The sequence below is a fragment of the Dreissena polymorpha genome, chromosome 5 (genome assembly GCF_020536995.1).
Source record: "Dreissena polymorpha isolate Duluth1 chromosome 5, UMN_Dpol_1.0, whole genome shotgun sequence".
In the NCBI taxonomy this organism is placed as follows: domain Eukaryota; kingdom Metazoa; phylum Mollusca; class Bivalvia; order Myida; family Dreissenidae; genus Dreissena; species Dreissena polymorpha.
In genome coordinates, this window is record NC_068359.1 from 31,118,549 (window position 1) to 31,142,439 (window position 23,891).

General features: G+C 33.4%; 1 protein-coding gene and 1 long non-coding RNA gene across 2 annotated transcripts in view; both read right to left on the reverse strand.

Annotated features, from left to right (window-relative positions):
* Positions 1-14,464, reverse strand: part of LOC127832474 (F-actin-capping protein subunit alpha-like) — a 34,775-nt gene extending 20,311 nt beyond the window's left edge. The window contains exons 1-6 of the mRNA XM_052357975.1: positions 14,387-14,464; positions 7,066-7,129; positions 6,229-6,277; positions 5,639-5,702; positions 5,064-5,134; positions 2,532-2,747 (exon numbers count right to left, since the gene is read on the reverse strand). Of these exons, the coding sequence (XP_052213935.1) occupies positions 2,532-2,747; positions 5,064-5,134; positions 5,639-5,702; positions 6,229-6,277; positions 7,066-7,129; positions 14,387-14,419 (497 nt within the window). The 5' untranslated portion in view covers positions 14,420-14,464. The remainder of the gene's footprint in view (positions 1-2,531; positions 2,748-5,063; positions 5,135-5,638; positions 5,703-6,228; positions 6,278-7,065; positions 7,130-14,386) is intronic.
* Positions 14,465-19,442: 4,978 nt separating this feature from the next.
* LOC127832483 (uncharacterized) lies at positions 19,443-23,891 on the reverse strand. Its single transcript, XR_008026914.1, has 7 exons — positions 23,589-23,891; positions 22,949-23,011; positions 21,993-22,172; positions 21,099-21,179; positions 20,417-20,626; positions 20,019-20,124; positions 19,443-19,790 (listed from the first exon to the last, which is right to left on the reverse strand). It is a non-coding gene; the product is annotated as an uncharacterized LOC127832483 (long non-coding RNA).

Genomic DNA, 23,891 nt, shown 5'->3' on the forward strand with positions numbered 1-23,891 from the left:
ATTACTAATTAAGCAAATAATACAAACATACTCTTTTGTTAAGTTCTATTTTTGATTATATACATAGTTAACTAGAAAATACAAGCAACATGTGCAAACAATAAGAACTTGTTTAAGTCACACATGATACCATCTCGGATATTTCATAATCTCAACATGACAAGAAAATTCACTTGAAATAAAATAATATCCGCTAAATATAAGTATATAATTATCCGCTTATAAAGGAAACACCTTACAAAGTTTACATTTACACACACCGGTAACGTTTTCAATCCAAGGAAATTCAATTAGCCAAGACTCAACAAATTCTCGTTTCCGCTTGGCGTCGTATGCTTTATCATATTCATACTTGGCTTTTCTCTTCTTTTCCGAAGCCGAACTGATTTTATCATTGGTCTGATTAGCGTCATGGCTTGACGTTAAAGTGGTTTTATTTTTTAAAATCGAATGCAGGTCGGTAAAACATGTTTGCGGCCATTTGCAATTTACGAAAAATGTTATCTAATGCTATACACGTGCGCTGGTTTCTCTACTATAAATGTTACCTTATGCGTGATTGGCTTTTGCTATATACGCGTGGACTTGTTAACTACATTAAATAATTATTATCGGAAAAAAACTACCTCCAGTTAAAAAAGTGTGCTAGTCCGCAGATTAATCATAAGCTATTTATATAAACTTTCTTTTTTTATTTTCGGAAAATATTGAAAATATTCTCGAAACAAAATTTACCACGGAAATTTTACTTGTCCCCGGACAAGCCAGCTTTCAAAAACTGCTTGCCCGGAAGGGGATATTGACGACTCGGACAACTCCGACAGCATATTTCAGAACCACTGATTAAGTGTCATGATCCTAGGCAAAAGCGTTCTTGAGTTATCATCGGAAATTTTTTTTACTGTTTCGGGTCACCGTGACCTTGACCTTTGACCTAGTGACCTGAAAATCAATAGGGGTCATCTGCGAGTCATGATCAATGTACCTATGAAGTTTCATGATCCTAGGCGTAAGCAGTCTTGAGTTATCATCCGGAAACCATTTAACTATTTTGGGTCACTGTGACCTTGACCTTTGACCCAGTGAGCTCAAAATCAATAGGGGTCATCTGCAAGTCATGATCAATCTACCTATGAAGTTTCATGATCCTAGGCGTATGCGTTCTTGAGTTATCATCCGAAAACCATTTTACAATTTCGGGTCACCGTGACCTTGACCTTTGACCTAGTGACCTCAAAATCAATAGGGGTCATCTGTGAGTCATGATCAATCTACCCATGAAGTTTCATGATCCTAGGAGTATGCGTTCTTGAGTTATCATCCGGAAACCATTTTACTATTTCGGGTCACCGTGACCTTGACCTTTGACCTAGTGACCTCAAAATCAATAGGGGTCATCTGCGAGTCATGATCAATCTACCCATGAAGTTTCATGATCCTAGGCGTATGCGTTCTTGAGTTATCATCCAGAAACCATTTAACTTTTTCGGGTCACCGTGACCTTGACCTTTGACCTTGTGACCTCAAAATCAATAGGGGTCATCTGCAAGTCATGATCATGATGTACCTATGAAGTTTCATGATCCTAGGCCCAAGCGTTCTTGAGTTATCGTCTGACAACCACCTGGTGGACGGACGGACGGACCGACCTACCGACATGAGCAAAGCAATATACCCCCTCTTCTTCGAAGGGGGGCATAAAAATCATATTCTGATAATATTTTTACTGATCCACTTTATTTTACTCAAAGGATGATGTTTCATTGGACTGATAATTATAGATTTAAGATTACAGACCATTTGCTTCAGTTATATTGTTCAGAGTTCGCCCTGTTGGCCGCGTATGCATTCTTGAGTTATCATCCAAAAACCATTTTACTATTTTGGGTCACCGTGACCTTGACCTTTGACCTAGTGACCTCAAAATCAATAGGGGTCATCTGCGAGTCATGATCAATGTACCTATGAAGTTTCATGATCCTAGGCCCAAGCGTTCTCAGGGGTGTGATTGAGGCAAAGTCAGAGGGGAGGAAAATTCTGTTGACTAATTATGACTACGCGAATGGCGCGCATAACGCAATGACAAACATAAAAACAGACATTAAAATAAACTACTTTTTGAACTTCATAACAACATTTCTTTATAAAAACCTGTTAAACTTCACATTTAACATACTGAGGATGCAAAGTAAACAGTTAAGTAAATATTTATTGTGATCAATAGCAGCTGTTTTTCAATGTATTGAATTACAGTTAATAGACTAAATATAAACAAACACACTTGAGTGTTCTTCTGGTGTTAATGATGTATTAACTGAGTTAAATTAATATATTTAATGTGTTAATATTTAATGCGGCGTCTCATCTGGGTATGCGCTGTTTGCGTAAAGGAATTTCTGTAAGAAATATTCTAAATATATAAATAAATGTACTATTTATCCCTATTTTTTTTTAAATAAATTGATCCAATTTAGAAGGAAGGGAGAGTCCACTAGGCATAAATGGGTTAATCATAGGGCATAGTCACTGACCAGAAATTTTTAGGCTGGAACTGGTGACTCTCAATACAAGCCGTGATGGTGATTTTCCCGGCCGCACTGGACCCGTACGTGGAGGAGACACCGTACTTGTAGTACGTTTTGTGGTAGTTTGTCAGGTCGTTCTCCACCGCTGCCCGCCACGACTCGGCCGTCTGGTCAATGCTGGCTGGTTGGAAATCGGAGGCTTCTTTCTTTAAATGGTCATACCTGAGAATGGTGAATGGCTCTGGTGTATACCATTTAAGCTATAAAAAATATCTTACCACAGTGATTATTTTACTTCTGTATAAAGTACCGGAAAATTGAGTTTTCACACAATTTTGTTTATTTTATTTTTTTTATAAAATGCAACATTTAATTACTGTGAAACCATTATTAATCGTCAGGCATTAATTTTCATAAATTTCGTCAGTCGACCGATCGGCGAATTTAAGATCCTAACGAACAATCATGCTCTATGTTTGAACAAAAACAAACACTAAGTTGAACAATATTTTAAAACTTTACCGTAGACATGAGGCATTAAATTCCAACATAATCCATGCACACATTCACTGCTGTTTCGTAATCAAGATTAATCCGGTTTTGACACAAAGGGATGTAGATTACACAAGGTACTTAACTGACACGTTACACTTCTTTAAAACGCGTGTGCAGTACAGCTGTATCAAATGCGTTGACTTCGTTTATGTAGAATGGTAATGCATTAGCGCTAATTGTTTATAACTTTATTACCCATTAGGTGCATTGTATTTTTCGGGGGTGTTGCATATTAGCCATCACGCAACGAATGCCGATGAAAGACAATAAACCAAATGAAAAGATGACGATGTGTGATCAACATGCGTATTTATCACAAATTAATAAAGAATATTTTAATTTCTGTTTGTTGTTTGATTGTTTGCGTTTAACCACACTTATTACTATTTTATATGTATCAATTTATTTATTTTTAAATTATCGACATTATTGATTTATATACCGGTAGTTTACTTTTTAAGAACAAACACACACATTCAGTTTATAATTTTAATGTTGATATCAGAATAAAAAAGCTTTTTATTAAAAAAAAACACTTAACAAACTGGAACCTCTTTCGTATAACACAAACAGTTTTAAAACGGTATTGACAGCATTTTAATAAAAATCATACCAACTAGCACACATACCCATACGATTGTTATCAGTATGGCAAGTATAATAATAGAATAAGACTAATTGGTATTTGGCTTCGTTGTTACAAACACTCGTTAACGGTTATTCGATCCCACTTGTCCGCTAATCATAACAATGAACGTGTGAATGGCATACATTAAGAGGGTCCATTACTGTTCCTTGATAACAAAAGACTAGTTAATTGGCATTTGACAAACAGGCCCCACCTGCTGCAGTGATTCTCAAGTGTGTTCCCGCATTTGTACCACGAATTTTCGCAACTGCGATTGATCGCGAATATGTATTACACACAAATCGGATATTGACTGACGCATTTTTTTTTAAAATTCAAAATCAGAAATCGGCGAATTTAAGTGCTGACGAAATCAGGCATTTTATAAAAATGACGAAATTTTGTGCTGTCGAAAATAAATGGATTCACAGTACTTTCCCTATGCAGTTCTATGGCTTGAACCAAAGTAAATATAATATTGATAACTTGCCAACACTCAGTTATCAATTTTTAAGTATTTGTGAGCAAAATATCAAATACACCAATTTCCCAATGTGAAGAATTCACAACATGAATTTTCCCAATTTCAGGGTTTTTCACGCAAATTTTTCCCAAATGGGCTGGTACCGGTACTTTTCCCAACTGAGCAAAAAAAAATTGCTGAACCAGTAGCCAAAATAGTCCATTACTACTGAAATCTCTAATTGGCTACAATAATTCTCAAATTGACAAAAACAAAAATATGCTAAATTATTTAACATCAAGCATATTGTCACACTTTCCGAGCTTACATTAAAAACAAACATCATTTTGGCTACTTATTAAGATATCTCAGCACCAACCTCTCCTCAGATTTCACCAGGTGACCTTGGTTTATACTCATCTGACCAAGATTAAAACTTGACCTTGATATTGTCAAGATAACAATCCATCAAAGTATTATCAAGCTTCAGTCATGAATGTTACTCTGGAGTGGTAAAAAGGTTTTTCTCAGATTTGAAATGGAAACTTAGTTTTTTATCCACGTGACCCAGATTCAAATACAGCTAGGGAAATGCTAAAATCAACATGCCGACCAAGTTTCATCAAGATTGAATGATAAACGAGGTCTCTTGAGTAGGAACAAAGTTTTTCTAACACTTGACCAAGTAACTTAGTTTTTGGAGTCAATTTGGACGCATTTGACCTAGATTAAGCTTAGAAAATATGCAGATAAACAGTCTCGAGTCTGACATCAGTTTATAAAGATTGAGTCATACATTTGGCACCAACATTTCATATTACCTCATCACATAATAGATATTAACGTAAAACAATATTATAATGAAGTGCATCAATTAATTACATGTGCATACCTAAATGACTGTTTGGTTCTTGGGTCTAGAAATCTCGGGTCACCTAAATCACCATGTTCTGTTATCAAACACTGAAACAAGAATTTCATACATTTCATTTGCCTAAGTAACACAATGCAGATATGTCAAAGATTTATATTCAAACAAATAACATTGTAAATATTTTGCAAGTTGAGCATGCAACCATTGTATCTCGTGTAGAAATGTTAAGCAGTTACAACCTCCTTGATATTCAAATTTACATTTTCTGTCCATGACCTCAATAAATAAAAGCATGTTTGAAGATTTCACCTTATTATTTACAAAAACTGTATAATTATGTGAGCTTATACATACATCGTCTATGTACATTTATGGATATAAGTAGGTCAATTATACTAAATAGTAGGTCAATAATGGGATATACCAGTGCCTAGCAATTGCACTTTGGACCCATTTAATTAAGACCCACAAGATGTCACTGAGGATGATATGTAAACCTTAACACTCAGGGATATAATTTTGCTAAATAGAAGGTCAGATATTGAACTTTCGACCCATTTCATTAATACCTCCTGAGGATGGTCAATACATACCTGTTCATCTGAGCCGTCTACTTTGCAGGGTGTAAACTGGTCCCGATTGTACTGTGCAAATGATCTGACAAATAAGAATATTCATTAGATAATGCATCATAGAATGAAAATCATGGATCATGGAGCTGTAAAATGAGTACAATAAAATGTAAAAACATGATGATAAAATCAGAATTTGTTAAAATTGGTTACATATTTAACACAGTAACTATGTCATTAGTACATGTAATATTTTCCCTTACGATGTTATCAGGCAATTACAAAGCTCAGTGAAATGCTTAATGTAAATATAAGATAAGATACATGTAAATGTGCTGGTAGATATAACTTCCTGTGAGAATCCTACATACCACGTATACTTCATTAAAGATTACATTATGTATCAAGGAAGTAATAACGTAATGAAATAATACAAATTAACGGCTAGCCATCAAATTTCCTGATAATGTGTCTTTATTTGAGTAGTGGTCAAACATGGTTAAGTGCTATTCCAAGATTTACTAAAATTAACAAAATTGTAAAGAATTTTTTCTTACGATTCATTTATGGTTGTTTTCTTAATATTTAAATTTACCAAATTTAAACCATACCCTGATATACCCTTCAGCAATTGGTCATCATTTAACAGTATTCGTACATCTGAAACAATAGAAACCACCAGGTAAAACATATATAAGTACAGCTATTTTATAACTGACAAAGGTTAAAAGTTTACATAACTTTTAAACAATTATTCAAACCATAAATAAAGAAGCCATATGATATAATATAAAAGAAATAAGCACTGACATATAATAAGTGTAAAGTTAGATGCAAACTGGTTCCGAAATCACATTTTAAATGGCTTTAGCAGTAAATAAACGGCTGTTACTTATCATTATGGAGACAATACGGCATAATCTTTGACAAGTGATTTGTCAAAAACTGGCTAATCAATAAGAGCTGCTTTTTCAGTTAAGGTAAAAGTACAAAGAAAAAGCACTGTAATTTGAAAGATTGCCCATTTGGAAAAACTGTCGCAAAAGTAAATTTGTCAAATTTGGCATTAAAAGTGATCAACATCGGGAACCCTGCCATGAGCATAATGTGCTCAGGTGAGCTAGAAAAGGGCTATACTACTTTCCTACTGAGTGGAAGCCTGATACAGACAATATTCAAGGTATCATTGCTTTTAATAAAATAGTTCAGCCATACTCAAGTTTGTGAAACGCAAAGCCCCCTTGTTAAAAAGGCTAAGCTTGATTTTCAAATAAAAATTGTTTTAATTAAGAGTATTCCTAAAATGAAGAATACACTTCAAAAAATATTCTGCTCCTTTATTATAGACTGGAAGATGTCTCTTGCTAGAAAGAAAGTTTCACTTATGTTTGATACTGTTTCCACAACCTCATCATTTATAGAAGCATTTAGAATTTTTGATGATTTACCTGTGAAGACTTCATTAAATTCTCCAGGTGGTGCATGAAGGATAAAACCACTTGCTACCTTGGCCTGGAAAGAATGTACAAGTTTCTAATTCTAGAAGTCTAATCAAGTCACATGTATGAATGGAACTACAAATATTTAAGGAGATACATGTACATGTATAGAGAGAGCATGACTGACCCAGTTCTAGTTGTTTATATTTAATTACGATAGAAATGCAGTGTACAGTGCTCCAGCCAAAACTTAATGGAAGGGCGCAGCACCCTGCCTCCAAAAGGTCCCACCCTGCCCCTACATACCCCCGCAATTATCTTTTTTTTATCTGACTACATTAATACACAGCAAATTTTATTTGTAGTTACAATTACCTACTAAATTTTCAAAGTCAAAGTAAAAAAGTATTAAAAACATACTTGTTTTTTTTATAATAAAACATTGTTTTTCAAGAAAATACATGTCATTAAATAAATATGCTACAGGGATAATATGACTGCATGAGCAGATGAGCTTATTTTAAAAAGCTCTTTTTGACAAAAGAGCACACTGCAGATGAAGGCACATCTTTCATTTCCGATAGTTACTTTTAATCAGCTTGTTCTGATCTAAAACAGTTGTTTCTAGCCAATCCCATTCACTGCTTTGACAATCACATAATTTTGGTGAGATGCGTTCCTTCTTTCAATGACCATCATTTACTTCAAAACGATGCCATTTGCAAATGATAAAGCAAATTTTCTAAGACCAATTTTGATTAGAAATAACATCCAGTGGACCCTTGGACCCACCCCCCCTCTTTAGAAAATTTACATGAATCTCAAAAATGATCCTGGGGCAATGGGATCCAAATAGATATCACATGTTCACTATGACCTTAGCCTTTAAGCCAGCAGGCGACACATCTAAATATGATGGTCATTTGTACCAATGTACATGTATTTTGAAATTCTTTAATGTACATGACAAAGTTATGAACCTGACACACACATATTCTTTCACTAAATGCTATATTTCCCTTTTATAAAAACGGTAAAGCGCAAATATTTTATAACTATATGACTGCAAATCATGGTAAACATAACAACCTATGGTCTTTGAATTTGTTCTTTTTTTTTAAATGTTTATTGTCTTTAAAAATCACATTTATCGATTATGTTGAGTCATGGATTCTGATTGTCTAATCCAATTTCAAAATTTGAATGCTATAAATAGCCTTAACTGTTACCACTGACATTGCTGGGGAGGTTAATGTAGTGAGTGTGTGTAGTATACAACAGAAAACATAATGTAAAAAAAAAATCACAAAACTTGAAATTGGCAAAAATAACGTGTATATACTTGAATACAAATTCATTACCAAATTCATGTGAAAAAATGTCAACAGACAATAGAGCATGGATAATACTTACTCCAATAAATATGAGGTCGATTTACATTTGCAATAGCATTGTTCCGACATGAATTCATGTCGGAAGCTTTAACGGCATCAAATTCATATAACAGCACAGAATAATCATGCAATAAATTATTAAACATAAAATATAAACATTATTTTACCAATTGCATTAGAAAAATGTTTATACAAACTTACAAGTAATGATAGTCCAGACCTTAAAACACTACCACTGTTCAAATTCCATATTGTTGCCATATAGCACTGTGTAAATGGAAAGTTGCAAAATGTTACCTCATTGGTCGGTTATAAATACATTGTTTCTCTATATATAGTATTCGATTTAGACGAAAATAATAATTTACGTGGAATGTCATATTAGTTTTCCATTAAAACTTTGATCTTGCCGTGTGTGTTTATGGACGTTATTAATTATGTTATACTTATTTTTGTATTTCATTAAGAATTAGAACGTGTAGCCCTTTTTGTTAACTGTTTTAGCAAACGATTCGCGGCTTAATAAGACACGGAAAATAGTTAAAGCGACACTTTCATTTAAAGGTTTAATGTGAACAATATTAAATGAAACCTTTTTTGGTATTAATATATTTTATTGACATGTTAAATTCGATACTTGAAAAGGTGTTTAGTTTTTAAAAAGATGTCGCTAATATTGTTAATTTCAATAACTGTTAATATGCTTAATGTTGTATAAGAAGTTGAATAGTTTCACTGAGTTGTATTCCCGCCTAAAATCCGATATTGTAAAACGCGCAACGGTTAAGAATAAGGTCTGAATAAGTTTAGGTATTCAGATCCGAATATCAGCAGCTGTGCCAGCTGGGAAGCCCCGTTTTGGCTTTAACAACCGCAAGCGAAACAACATACTTTATTTAGTCTTGCACTAAGACTCCTTGATCACAAGTATAGGTCCCTGCTGTGGCGTATGACACCATAGTGTTATTTAGTATTGGTCGGCACAGTATCTGATCATAAAGAGATAATTGGTTTGTGCTGAACACAGGGGCAATAAAACCACAGATCTATCAATAAACAAGATTATTGAGATATCTTTTATTGAACACCGCGATAAAAATGCTCAAACCACGGACTCTAGATTACACGGATAAGAAACATGGCAACATTCTCGGAATCATCATTGCTTTATGTGTAATCACCTAACAATTCGTCTAAAAATAATTTATATATTTGAGTTGAAGACGATGTACTGTTGTATAAGTCTGAATAAACTATCTCTCTGCCTGTCTAAATCTAAGCCGTCATCGTCCCAGTGAAAAAAAATCTGATTTTGAATAGTTGGACATGATGCCCTGATGTCAAAATACGAAATGACCCGCGTTACACCGACCGTGATTTTCAAGAATCTTTAATAAATTGATAATTTAAGGTAAATAACATTTCATATAATTATACATTATTCCCTCGTTGATAATTAACAGCAAACGATGAATGTTTTTGACACCCATTTTATTTCAAGTATGCATGCAAAGCCGAATAAAATCGAGAGGGTCCGCTATATACGCTGTTTCATCATAAATTTATCAGCCTTTCTGTGTTATAAACAAGAGCTGAAATCGTTAATTTATTAAGATTTATTTATAATAAGCTTTATTGATATGTTTCGTGAACAAAATACCACAATATATTCCATAAAAAATATAATAATCATGGCAAAGGAAATTCAATGGCCGGTTTCTAAACAAAAGCATAATCGCCAAGACCGTAGCATCAGTTCAGTGCGTTAGGAACGCGCGCTACTTTCTTCCTCCTTCATTCCTTAATTACTTTCGTTTTTAAACAATTTTTTTTTCTATCGTATACAGAATTCTATTCTCCTAAGCAAGATGTAATTTTTAAAACTGAACTCCAAATATAAACGCTACAAATTGGTATTAAGTACGAACATGTCAACCGTAAATCTAGATTCTAAAACTCCAAAACGGTATAATATTTGCAAAAGTTATAACTCGCCGGGCTGTCGAAATCAGAAGAAAAACTTAATATATGTTTATATATCTGTTTACTACGTAACGTAAGCTTTTTAATAATATATAATTTGTCAAAATCGGCCGAGAAATGAAACTATAATTCAACAAAAGTCGTGAGTGGATACATCAAAATGTATAACCTCGGCGCTTCGCTGTACGCCAATTGTACAAGATCGATAGCCACAACACGGTAAAACGCGCGGTGGTAAAACATAAAATGTGTATTTCTTGTGTTTATCTCGCTGTAAATCCATTAATAACAACGGGAGTATACTAAAACGTATATTTTTTGAAAGAGGAATTAATAAGCAACAAGATAACGTATAAACCAATAAAATCGGATGAATAGTTTTTGCATAAGATTGAATTTACTACAGTAAGGGTCAAATACTCGATTCATCTCCTATCAATATACACTCCGTGATACAACTGGTAGTTTTAGCACACACATATAGGTTTCATTTAATTAAAAAGTACAGAAAGCTAAAAAGTGATGTGGTTTATTGTACAACAACAATTGGTTATGTGTAACCTATTCAAAAAATAATTTCGTTCAAGATAATTCAATGTAATTCTATAAACGACAAACACACTTTGTGTGTTGTGTATGTTTATTTTTAAAAATGTACATAAGTGGTTTAAAAGCACAATTTCTACACATTTAACCCTTTCCCTGATAGACTTCTTATCTGATCTGCCACTCCAGGCCAATACCAGTCCTGCTGTTCTGATAACAGTGACTCCATATACAGCTGATAAGCCTGACTACACCATCTCAATAGGGTTATTGGGAAAATAATGGAAAAATTCTCAACTGTTACACCTGTCTTGTTTAGGCTTAATTTTCACTTAGTTGCTTGCATTTTCCATCATTTGTGTCAATGTAAATATTGTAGAGAAATAAATTCTCCTTCCAACCATATACATTTTAAGTCTGTATTCTAATAAATAATACGACGATATAACAAGTAATACAAGCGTATGCGAATGCAACAGGAAATGCAGTGAGAACCCCACCATTTAAATTGTATACTGAAACATTCGGCGATTAATCTTTTGAATTGTCGGCATTTTGTTTGATTTCAGACTCCATGCAGTTTAACGATCATAATCTCTGTGCTTTATTACCCAAACTCGTTAGTTTCTGGACACATGTGCTACTGAAAATAGCCATCGCGATTGCGTTTTATGGCCCAGTGTCTAGTATCCCGTGTGTTTTATCCCTAAATGTTAGATAATTAATGCATGATTAATTATTATGTTGGTCAGTACAAAAGGCCTACTGAAAACCGCCGACGGCGTCTTCGTTTTATTGCTCAATCAAGCAGCGATAATCCAATATCCTGTGTATTACAAAAACACCAACTTTAGATAAACACGTGTCATCTGTCAAAACCATGATTTTATATGTCAGTAAATATATCGAAGTAATTCTCGTAAATGATCTCGGAAACGGGACTTGCTTTAAACATTTATCATTAAGATATTAATTTTCATAAGATAAATGAGAACCAAACAAACATACACAGACAACATAAAATATAAATAATTATGACAAATTAAATGGGAAAAAAAACGTTGGTTTATTTTCGAAAAATCACTTTTACTTTCTCCCAAATTTCCAGAAAATGACTTGTACATATTGCATAAAATCTAAATATAGATGACGCTGTTAATTGGTCGTTGTAAAAGAATATTCATGAACTGCACACGGCACTTTGTGTGCAATCATACAGTACAATAATTGTTGCAATATTTAACGAACTAAAAAATGATAATGATACAGCGTTTATTTCTTTTATTTTATTCAAGGAAATGTATAAGATTATTAAATGGAAATTCAATACGAAGCTTTTACGTTGTTGTCTGCGCTACGCAGTTTTTGTGTATAAATAAATACACTCACGCCCATTTTCGCGCGCTTTTTGTCCAAACAAAGACTTGACACGAAAATATCATGGGCATATACATGTATTTATTTCTGGCTACAATTTGTAACAGAACATTAATTGTACACGATGCGCGCACACCACATTAAGTTATTTACGCGTGTTGGACTACCCTTGTACCGATTGGACACCTATTTCATCAGATCTTAAAATATAAACATATGCCGAAATTCATGTGATACTTGAGAAAAATGTCCGATGTTTGTGTTAATGAGTTTTTTGAGCACTTTTGTCGTCAATATCAATCAGAATTTGCATTTGAAAATGGACATTGGGAATATACGGGATTACCGGGTAATGGATAGACACGGACAAATTCGCATGTATGCGGTAATCGATAGAGACGGTAATAAACGCATGTATCGGGGAATCGATAGACTCGGGATTATACGCATCTATCGGGGAAAGGGTTAAGAGGTAATCGCTCACATTTATGTCTAATTAATGATAATTTTATGCATTAGCAAAGATTTAACGAGAAAAACTGAAGTTTAAGTTGAACTCAATTTGCTATAGGAAAACAACGGTAGCCGTTTAGACGTAAGCGGGGTAGCTTAGGTCTAATTATTTGGACTAGGATAATACTCCAAAACGAAATGTGTAACTTGTACCTTGCAGCAAGCCATTACGTTTTTGCACAAAACACTTTAGTTTTGACATGATTTGAAATAAATGAAAATTAAATAACATTTGACCATCATCAAGTAGAACAAGTGTTTAACTTTACACTGGAAAATCTGTGATAACCGAAAGTACCCATGGCGTTATTCATTAATACACTATTTGATTTAGACTATAACCCCAGCCATAGCAATTCTGAAATGGTGCTTCGTTTGTTTTCAGGTGTTAGCATTATTGATATGCTCACGCCAGCTCGAACCCAGGCCATCCAGTCCGAGACCAAAGCCCGAGAAACAATTCAGTGCCTCCAAAACGTCAATGAAAACAAATAGGGCTGCAACAATATACCGGTATAACGGTATATATCGCAATACGCAATCTGCTTATTGTATTGCGATATGATTTTCATCATACCGGTACGAAAATTTTACAAAAATTCATTCACATTTCGTCCAGAAAAGCCATCCAAAATAATGATAAAAAGGTAAACAAAACAAAGCAGTGTAAATTATTTTTTATGTAAAAAAAGCATTCTAAAAAGTGTATTATACGGAGTAGCGTTGTTACATGGGAGCATTCATTCGATGCTTTTAAACAGATTATCGTTGAATTAATTGCGCACAGCTGTAAATGTTTCGTTCGATTCTGATTTGAGCATTATTTGTAATCCGAATTTTGGAAACACGCTTCCAAATTTGAATGCTAACGCGACAACAAAAAATTATAGCGTCAAATAAAAAGTGCTTTATCCTTTGTCTCAATAAAAAGCGAGCGAAAATTATACAGACATGTAGAACGTCGCATGGAAAGTATGGGTGTATTTTTTGTAGTATAAAAACGGGAACATCACGTCAGCTGAATTACGCATGTTCAGTGGGAAAAACGCCCCGGTTGGACGTTATTTCATCACATCTTTAAATAGTAACAATTGCAAAAATGTATTTGATACTTAAGAAAATTTGCAAATGTTTGTGTTTCTTATTATTCTTGAGCACATTTATAGTAAATATTTTCCAGAATTTGCTTTAAAATTGGAATTTATGGGATTATTGGGTAATTGGCAAGTTATAATTTTGGTACAAGTTAGCAATATATTGCGATATATTGCAATACGGGTTTTTGAACTTACAATATATTGCAATACGGTTTTTGGCGTATTGTTGCAGCACTAAAAACAAAACTGATCAAAAGCCGGAAGTGAGTAATTCACTGTCGGTTTTCGTTTTTCCTAAATATGCAAGGTAGCATCACAAATTTACCCGGTCCACAATCTCAAGATTATTTGTATGCATTTATTTTGCATATTGTCAGTTGGAATTGACGGCCAAATACAACGTTAATTTAAGGATTTTACCCTTTCTTCGTCTGAAATAACTTCGTCCGACATCTTGGATTTTCGTCACGCCTTTGGTCAGACTGGTGTACGAGTTGTCTGTAGTTTAAAAACAGAACGAGCGAAAGAAAATAAACTGCTATCAAGAATAAAAGAAATGTTTAACCGTCCCACTTTTTGTCACTGATTTTAATTAATATCATTACTGATATTATTTTACTCACACAAAATTCACACGATTCGATTGCCTTGAAGTTCTTCAACTGTATCACTAATTTACAGTATACCCTTTACAAGGAAGATTAATGTTTCTTTCTTCTTTTCAAAAATATAAAAAACGACAAGTTACCTAAGTACTTCAGGAACAATTATATAATTATATGTATGCATATGCCCGCTAGTAGTTAAATAAGATAATTAAAAAAAAGATTAGTACTATCGTTATCAAGTCATTATGAACTAAAGTGAATGCGCAATTTGTGTAATGTTCACATTTGAACTGCTATACCATCGCTCGTCGGCATTAGACGATATCAAATGATGACCCACGCGTAACTTAAGAGTGGAGCAACATAACATTTTAAGAAGCTTAGTGAGCTGGAATTTATAATACATCCAACGATATACAATCATGCTAAATGTAACTGAACTTTTCATACATTTCAATCTATAACATTATAGCAAATTAATACAACTGTCCATAGTAAGCAATAATCGCGAAGTATCGATAAAGCCTAACACCATAAGTAACAAATAAGAGTCCATTGTCATTCAAATTGACTATGGCGGACTAGGCCACCAATGTGCTATAAGAAGTTTATTGCAGTCGTTGCTTTGCGAAACACGAACGTACTAAGTACTTTTGACACAATCACGCCTCAAACATGACAAATAGGACGCAACATTACGTGATGAAGCGTTGCAATTTATTTGGTAAATTTATTAAATGTTATATTATAATAAAAAATATAATATGACTCATATAACATATCAAATGCAAAAAACATATTTGCTACTAGCGTATTCTTCTTTTGTAAAAAAAATCTAGAAATCGGAATGCTTTTTATGTAAAACTACCGATTGCCTGGTTGTAGACTGTTGCATTTGTCTCTGCAAAGTGTCCAAATGATAAGATTATATGTTTCTTTGCATCGACTTTGTGTTTGACCATTCAACTTGCACAAGGGAATCCGTATTTTATCAGCTAATACGGTGCCGTTTTGCCTATTAGCCTAACAGTTAGCAGAACAGTTATGTAAATAGTGTCTATAGTGTCAATAGTGTCAATATTGTATATAGTTTTAATAGTTTCAATAGTGTCCAGCTTGGCTTCCAGCACTTAACAAAGGGCTTAAACTAGTCAAGAGTGATTGAAGTAAGTACACTTATTACTAACAATATAACATGCCTTTCCTGGCATTATATATACTTTCCTGTTTTGTTGTCGTGTATTACAAAAACTGATCGATATGTAATTGAATATTGAGGTGTTCTGAGGTTTATTTAATTTGAATAAAATGTTGTTTAAGCGTAAATTGAACCGGTTTTCTCTTTCTTCTCAAGTATCCAATTCCACAATTAGTAAAACAAACCGTACCAACAAGATTCCCTAACATTTGGATTGTCTGACCTCATAATGTTTCTGCTTTGCGTAGAGTACAAGCAAAGGTTCTTAAATAAGGTTAATATACAATTCAATTCAATTCAATGTTTTATTAAAGTCTCATTCGCAATACATATACAATTAAAATACATATAAAATCACAGTTACATGTATGTGACCAATCATAATATGATTTATAAGAGACTATATAATTATATACTTATATACATTAACAATTATTGACTAACAGATTAGTTCCACATGGTTAAAACTTACTCCTATTAAAATAAGTTATTGTATCTAAGACTATGTGGTATTATTTACACTTGTCAATATTGTTTATATATTAAAATACCATTTGCTTTTAAAACCCAGACTAGTCTATAAACTATTTTACAAATGTACAGCATAAAACTTAAGTATATACAATTCATTTTGAATATAAAATATTCCTTCTTTCTTTGAGAATACTAAAGCAGGATTTGGCTGATATATAAAGCAACCTCTCATCTGTAAATATGTATTTAAGTTTCTCAGTATCTGACATGTTGTGACAATTTGAAGTTTCAATTAAAATGTCCATTAGACTTTTCCTGATATTTACATATAAAGGACAATAAAAAAGTACATGTATCTCATCCTCCACTATGTTTTTACAATGGAAACATGTTCGATTACCCAAATCAATATTTTCATATCCGCACCGCATCGAAACTTAGCTAATGCACTTCTATACAAAAATGGTATATTGTCTTTAACATATGCTTCTGTTCTAAAGTCGTTTTTAAATAATCTATACAGTCTCAATTTATTATGACCAACACCTCTAGTTCCAGTATTACTATTGACTGCACTTCTCCATTTGACAATTTCTTTTTCAAAAATCCTAGATTCTACGTCATTTACAATATATTTAATATTATTAATTGGTATATCAACTAAATCAGACATGTTTGCATCTCTCAGACATGACTTTATTCTAAAATAACTATTTTTAACATTTCTTGATTTAGACCACAAGTACATTTTCTTATTTATTCTGGAATCATTCATATTTACATTTCTAAAATGTTGTCTAATAACAGCTCCCCATTGCTTTACAATTGGTGGTTTCCAACCCATTTCTCCAAGAACTGCCGCATTAGGGGTGTATTTACCGACACCTAAATGATACCGCATTGCCCGATTCTGGACAGCATTAATACACGAGTAAGGTTTATCGCCTCATATTGGTGCACTATAGCTGATAATAGGCCAAACCATAGAATCAAATAACTTGGTGAACGTGGAATATTGGAAACCTCCAAATGCTTTACTTTTCGAAATAATTAAACCTAATGCTCTAGAAGCAGACATAGCCACATTTTTTGCTATTTCATGGTAATCTAAAAATTCATTTATACTGGGAATATTTTTCGGGTCAATCAAATAGCAAAGTGCCCGCTGACTTACGACATTAAATAGATGTTTTTTTCATGCACGCTCAGCTCTAGTTTTGTGTAACGTTCGTAGCATATTTTATAAAGCAAATATTTCCGGACTTGCGATCGTGTTGTTTGTCTTGCAGAAGAATTATGTTTCTTACTTTAAACATGGTTTATTATTGTCTGTGATATATTATCGCTGTAGCATAAAATACATCTGTGCAGAAGAATATAAGAGGTATAACAGACCACTGACGACCACCTCGCGTCATCGAAACACGAGAATTCGGCTTACGTTAAATCAACGTGTTTGCGCTGACTGGTCGGTCACTATATTGCGAGGAGGCCTTTGTTCATTTGCACTCTTTCATTAAAAGAACGCAAGTATATAAATAATTGTAACATCTATTGGAAAGTGCTAACGAGTGCAATGTTCATATTAAAGCTGTTTAATGCTATTTTCAGCAAAAGCGTGACCTGCACTGTTGGTACAATAATATACTAGTAGATTTGCCTTTGTGTATATGTTGACCTTAACAATGCAATTAGCTCAATCCAGTAACGATTTTTTTATATAGGGAATAACTGATGCTTTTGTAGAGTGATTTAGCTTTATTTCAGGTGTTGTAAAATTGTAATATAACAATTAATGTTTTGAACTGCGTATCACACAGTGTTTTAATGCCTATAAAATAATAACTATTTTGGTTTTTATGCTGTAGGAAAATAAATAAATTCAATAACACGCGATAAAGCTACATTGTTTTTTTATAATGTTAAGAATGCTTCATGATGACGTTTATTTTTAGCTTAATTTTGGGGACAAGCATCATAATATATTTGTCATTCAAGCTTGAGAATAGTGCGAGTCTTTGTTTGGTATTTTGTTGGGGTATGTTTGTGTTTTTAATTAACGGGTCTCAATGGTGCTTATTCAGATTTACAAAGAATTGTTTGATAATAATCTTAAAAAAGAAAATGACCCGAATATGGTATATATTTTAGAAGAAATTATAAACATGCTATTAACACAGTACAATACTTTTTGTACAGTTTAAAGTACGATAAATATCATCAAACTCAAGTTGATTTTGCAAACAAAACCATACTAAGAGGACATTATTATTTATAGTTGAGAAAATTAACATCTTTTAATGCAACACTGTATAACACAATTCGAAGAAGATACACACATATGATACAGATATTAATTAAGAAATTAATGGAGTAACCATTTTAAAACACGCCATGTAAAACAAGTGATTCTTTAAGCGGATTATTATACCTAAACCATCAATCTTGGCGCAGATGTTTCGATCAAACAGGCTATAATGAGAATAAACTTATCTTATTGCTTTTAATCAAAATATATACAACGCCGATGACTAAAGAACTAGAATAAAAGTTCAGATCAAGAATTAACAGAAAATAAACGAAAATAGTGTTTTATTCAATTGCAAATATTTCCTTTGGCTGTACGACATAACCGATTTCATGTATATAAACCATGTTCACCCCATTAGGAAAGCCCATTCATATGTTTAGATGCGTTCATACGACACATATACACACTTTTGACTGTGCAATAAGTACGAGTAAACGTGTTGGTATCGGAGTTTGCTTATTTGTTATAAATTTATTTGAAGTAAACACTATTTTGTTCATATTGCCACAGTTGATGTAAGATTAAAAGAATAAAGTTATGACATTAAAATCGTATAAACTCGCTTTAATATACATGTTCACAATGGTAATCAGACCGAGGAAGGGCCTCCTTACATTAAATTGACATAAGTGTAAGTCCAAAAGTGTAAAACGAACCGCAGGCGAGGATAAAAATAATGGATATAATGGGGACCCGTACGCCTCTTTACAAATATTATCTCGTGAAATCATATTTTTATTTAAACACTGTCAGTCTTTCTTTGCTGTGTCAGTATTATTTTACTCTAAAATAAAACTCCCTTATCTATCCATAAACATAGAACCAAATTACCGCCGTAAAATTTCTCAAAGCAGTTAACAAAAATTGCAGAGCACCAATGGTAATAGCATCGAACTTAGCATTATTAATATTTATTGGCAAATGATCAACTAGTTTTCGTTCGTTAAACCCTACGTGTCACAAATTCAAACCGTTGTGTATTTAGATATAAGCTATTAAAATCGAAAAAAGTCAAGCACAGAACCCAATCCGGAGAAAAGAAAGAACCGTAATAAGTTGTTCCTGTCCTAATATGCCTGTGGAGATATAACGACAAATTGCTCCTCCGTGTTATAGTAGATACCCGAGGAATGTCCACAATGTTCATACATATCAGATTTTCTGTCTTCGACAATCTCTGGTGTGTTCCAGTAATTGCCCGACATCTCCGCTTTTCTGTTGGGTTTCGACATACTACAATATAAGATATTGCATCAGTTCCACCCGTTACAAACAGTTCGTAATAACAAAAAAACATCAGTATAAACACATTTTTTTTAAATTGCATTTCCCTATTTTTGGTTTTCTTATGTTATTTCGATGTTTTAAGACTAAGATTTTGTTGATATGCATTTATTATATAATTGAAAATGAATTGTGTACGAGAGCGTGTTAATATCATAATAATACTTGACCAATGACCTTTTAAGCCTGCAGTAAATGGTAATGGTTAAGACGGAAGCTACGCCTGTAACCACACCCACAGAAATGAGCGTAAAGATGATAATTATTTCCGTCTTCGGGTGTCCTAAAACACATCAACTAACTAGCGAATTCGGATAAAATTTGATTCAAATAAAAGTAATGCATGGCTTTAAAGATATTGTCTTAAAAAAGATTTATCTTTCGCTGTTATACTTTTATTGACAATTGTCAATGAATTAAAAAATACACTCGATACCACATACAGGCATCATTTTAATTTACTGTGTAAATATTTGCTGGCAATATACGATACCGGAAAAAAATACCCCACACTTCACATAACCTTTATTACAGCTGTGGTAAAAACATTTCCCTAGCCTTACACTTATACTGACCGTCACTCCCCGAAGAAAGTATTGTGTTGTTTTCTGTAGAAAGTATTGTGTCGTTTGAAACTCTAGGTGCAACACTGACGTCACCATTCGTTTCCTGATTGCGTAGTGTGCTTTATTCTGACGTAGAGGAAAGCGTAAAGGTCAACGACGCTTTATACAATTCAGTGCGTGACTCTTGTCCAACGTACGTCATAACGTCATGAACTGATTCTGCAACATTAAACCATGGACGCAGCTTCGCAAAATTGTCTTAAGAAAGCTGATATAAACAATCATGCAATTATGTTGTTAAATGTTGCTGCGAAATAAATTGTGCATCAATTTGAAAATGACTCTTCTTTTGCTAATACAAAAAATGAATATAATATGAAAATAATAGGACGACTAAAATTACAATTTTGTATTGCGGCTGCTTAAATAAAATTTATGGCATCACAATATGTGTTATGTTAGGTTTTTGTTTAAATACTCAATACTTATCGGCCTATTCATTTTAATTATCCGTTTCAACTTTACAATACACATAATCATCATTTCGATACAAAATAAGCACCACCATAATCACTTTTACCTTGTCAAATTTATAAACCCACCATATGTCAACCATATAATAGATTGACAAGCACTTAAATACGTGATAATTTGTTCTTGTCCGTCATATTCCTAAAAACGAAATTCTTACCATTTACGCAGACTGAAGGATATTTTTCAGAACAGTTGCTTTTCCTTACTTTCAAATCTTGGTCGAGCAAATAGCAGTGGGCTTTAAAAATTAAATATAAAGTTTATAGTAATTGCAGTTTTACACACACAAAAACCAACGTTATAGTTTTATACCGGTCCCGAAACCGTGGTGTTCTGTAATTACGACATGAAAACAGAAAGGTTTAAAGGGGCCTTTTCACAGATTTTGGCATTTTTTAACTTATTCATTAAATGCTTTATATCGATAAATGTAAACATTGGATCGGAAAAGCTCCAGTAAAAAATCAAGAATAAAATTAAAAAAAGGAAAAGAACATTGCCCGGACCAGGTTTCGAACCAGTGACCCCTGGAGTCCTGCCAGAGACCTGAAGTAAAAACGCTTTACCCTACTGAGCTATTCCGCCGTGTACACATATTGAACGTATTTTATACCTTATATAAGCAATCTTCGTAGTTTCACAAAATTTAACGACAAAAACAGAACTCTCCAAATTATTCAATCGTTTCGCGGTGCAACGCTTTATAATTTTTAGGTTTTAAAATCGTCAAAAGATGCATATAATGGCTATATTAGACCATGGTAAATGTTCAGTATTACTGTTTCCTCACAAATATCATAACTAAAACGAAAATTTGCGAATCTGAAACAACTTTTTTCAATTTTGTCAATTTACCAAAGCGTGAAAAGATCCCTTTAATAGTTGTAACTAAATACGAAGTATATGCAATGCATGTGTAATTATAATTGTTACATTTCATTAGAACAGTATATTATAATTGTTCGACTATTTGTATAAATGCTCGTTAGATCGACATTAAATTTTTGTTTTAAACACGCAATGTCCCATAAGTCTAGCACATGATAATTACCTTCGGTGAATTTTCTAACACTCAGTGGTTGTATCCAAAATGGAACGTCAATGATGTCTTGAGCAACGCCAAACTGTTCTATGTTAATTGGACTCACGGTAGGCAATATTGCTTTATTTGCAATGCACTCATTTTTAGCTGCTTCAATTGTAGAGTATCCGTTTTCAAAAAAAGTTTTTCCTAAAATAAACGAAATGCATTCACGTAAACGAACTTTAAAACTAAATTAATGTAATCAAAGTAAAATGTACAGTATTAATTCCATGGTTATGTACATGAAAACATTAATTTAAATTAATGTACATAGGATGTTCGTTGAAACCAAATCTCTTCACATAAAACCATAAACGAAAAGAAAACGCCCGGACTGGTTTACACATGTTAAAAAAAATAGTGTTTAGCATGCAAATTGTATTGTATCATACCTTTAAATAATGTGCGTGCAATACACTTTCTAATCCTAACCGTTCAACATACATGTTCAGCCAAACCCTGCAAGATACATGTTCAGACAACCCGTGTAAGACACAAGTTCAGCCAAACCCTGCAAGATACATGTTCAGACAACCCGTGTAAGACACAAGTTCAGCCAAACTGTGCAAGATACCTGTTAAGACAAAGCCATGTATGACATATGTCAGACAAACCGTGCAAGATACTATCTCAGCCAAACCGTGCAAGACACATGTTCAGCAAAATTGTGCAATACACATGCTAAGCCAAACCGTGTAGGATACATGTTAAGTCAAGCCGTACAAGACACTTGTGCATGACATACCGTGAATTTGAACAAGTAAATTTAACAAGCAATACAACCTACAAGTTATGACAGCCCTTGAAATATAGATCGTAAAAGGTACAATCAGATAAGAAATAAGTTTTATATGTGCTCAATATTTTTTTAACGCTGTATTCCAATTTCATCTATAGAAGCATGTTTAGTGGCATACATTTACCTTTTATGCATCTCGTTCTTGCTTTATTGTGGAGCTCAAGTTGGGAGACGTTAAAAGTTCGCCCTGTAACGTACACTGAGATATGGGTAAAGCGCATCAAGTATTACATACGCACTATCAATTAATCTGCCTATATGCGGCTATACCGATAAGTGGAAACCGTTTAACTCTGGTTCCTTTTGGAAGAATAGGCCTGTGTTTGAACACAATCATATAACAGGCTCTATACATCCATACACGGTCAGGTCCATACATGGTATTTAAGGTTATTTATATAAAAATCGTATTGTCATATACCAACGAACGCGAACGGACTTAAATTATACCATGTGCGGTTAGTAACAGTATGTCTTTGTTCGCAATGCTCAATATAAACGAACTTCAAATGAAAAAAGCACTGTCAAATTTCAATAACAAATTTAACTGTGCCATGTTTGAGCACTAAATTCTTGCTATTATCTTTTTTACTTAAGTAGAGACGCATGCTCACAGATTTGATAAAAAACATTGGTGACCATATTTATCTTTAATATATATCAATGACAAAAGGTCAACAATGTGTATTAGTGCGTTTGAAATAAAGGAAGCGCAACTAGTTCCTTTTGGTACAATGCTGAGTAAATTTTATTGTATCTCGTACTTGTATTTTCTCCGACGTGTATTTGTACTTCAAAGCCATAGAGCCACACGGGATATGAGGTATTCAGGTCAGGACGACCTCGATCCATCCACATCGGCCAGCTGAGCATGGTCTGGTTGGAACGATGACATTTCATGTGCCAGCTATACCAGTCTCTCCTTTTGACAGCGTGTGTTTTCCCACATTTGCTTGATGCTATATTTAGAGGAATAAATGATAATATAGTATTATGATACATGATATCTATAAAATTACACAATAATAATAAAATATAATATGATATATCACCTGGTGATTTAAGAG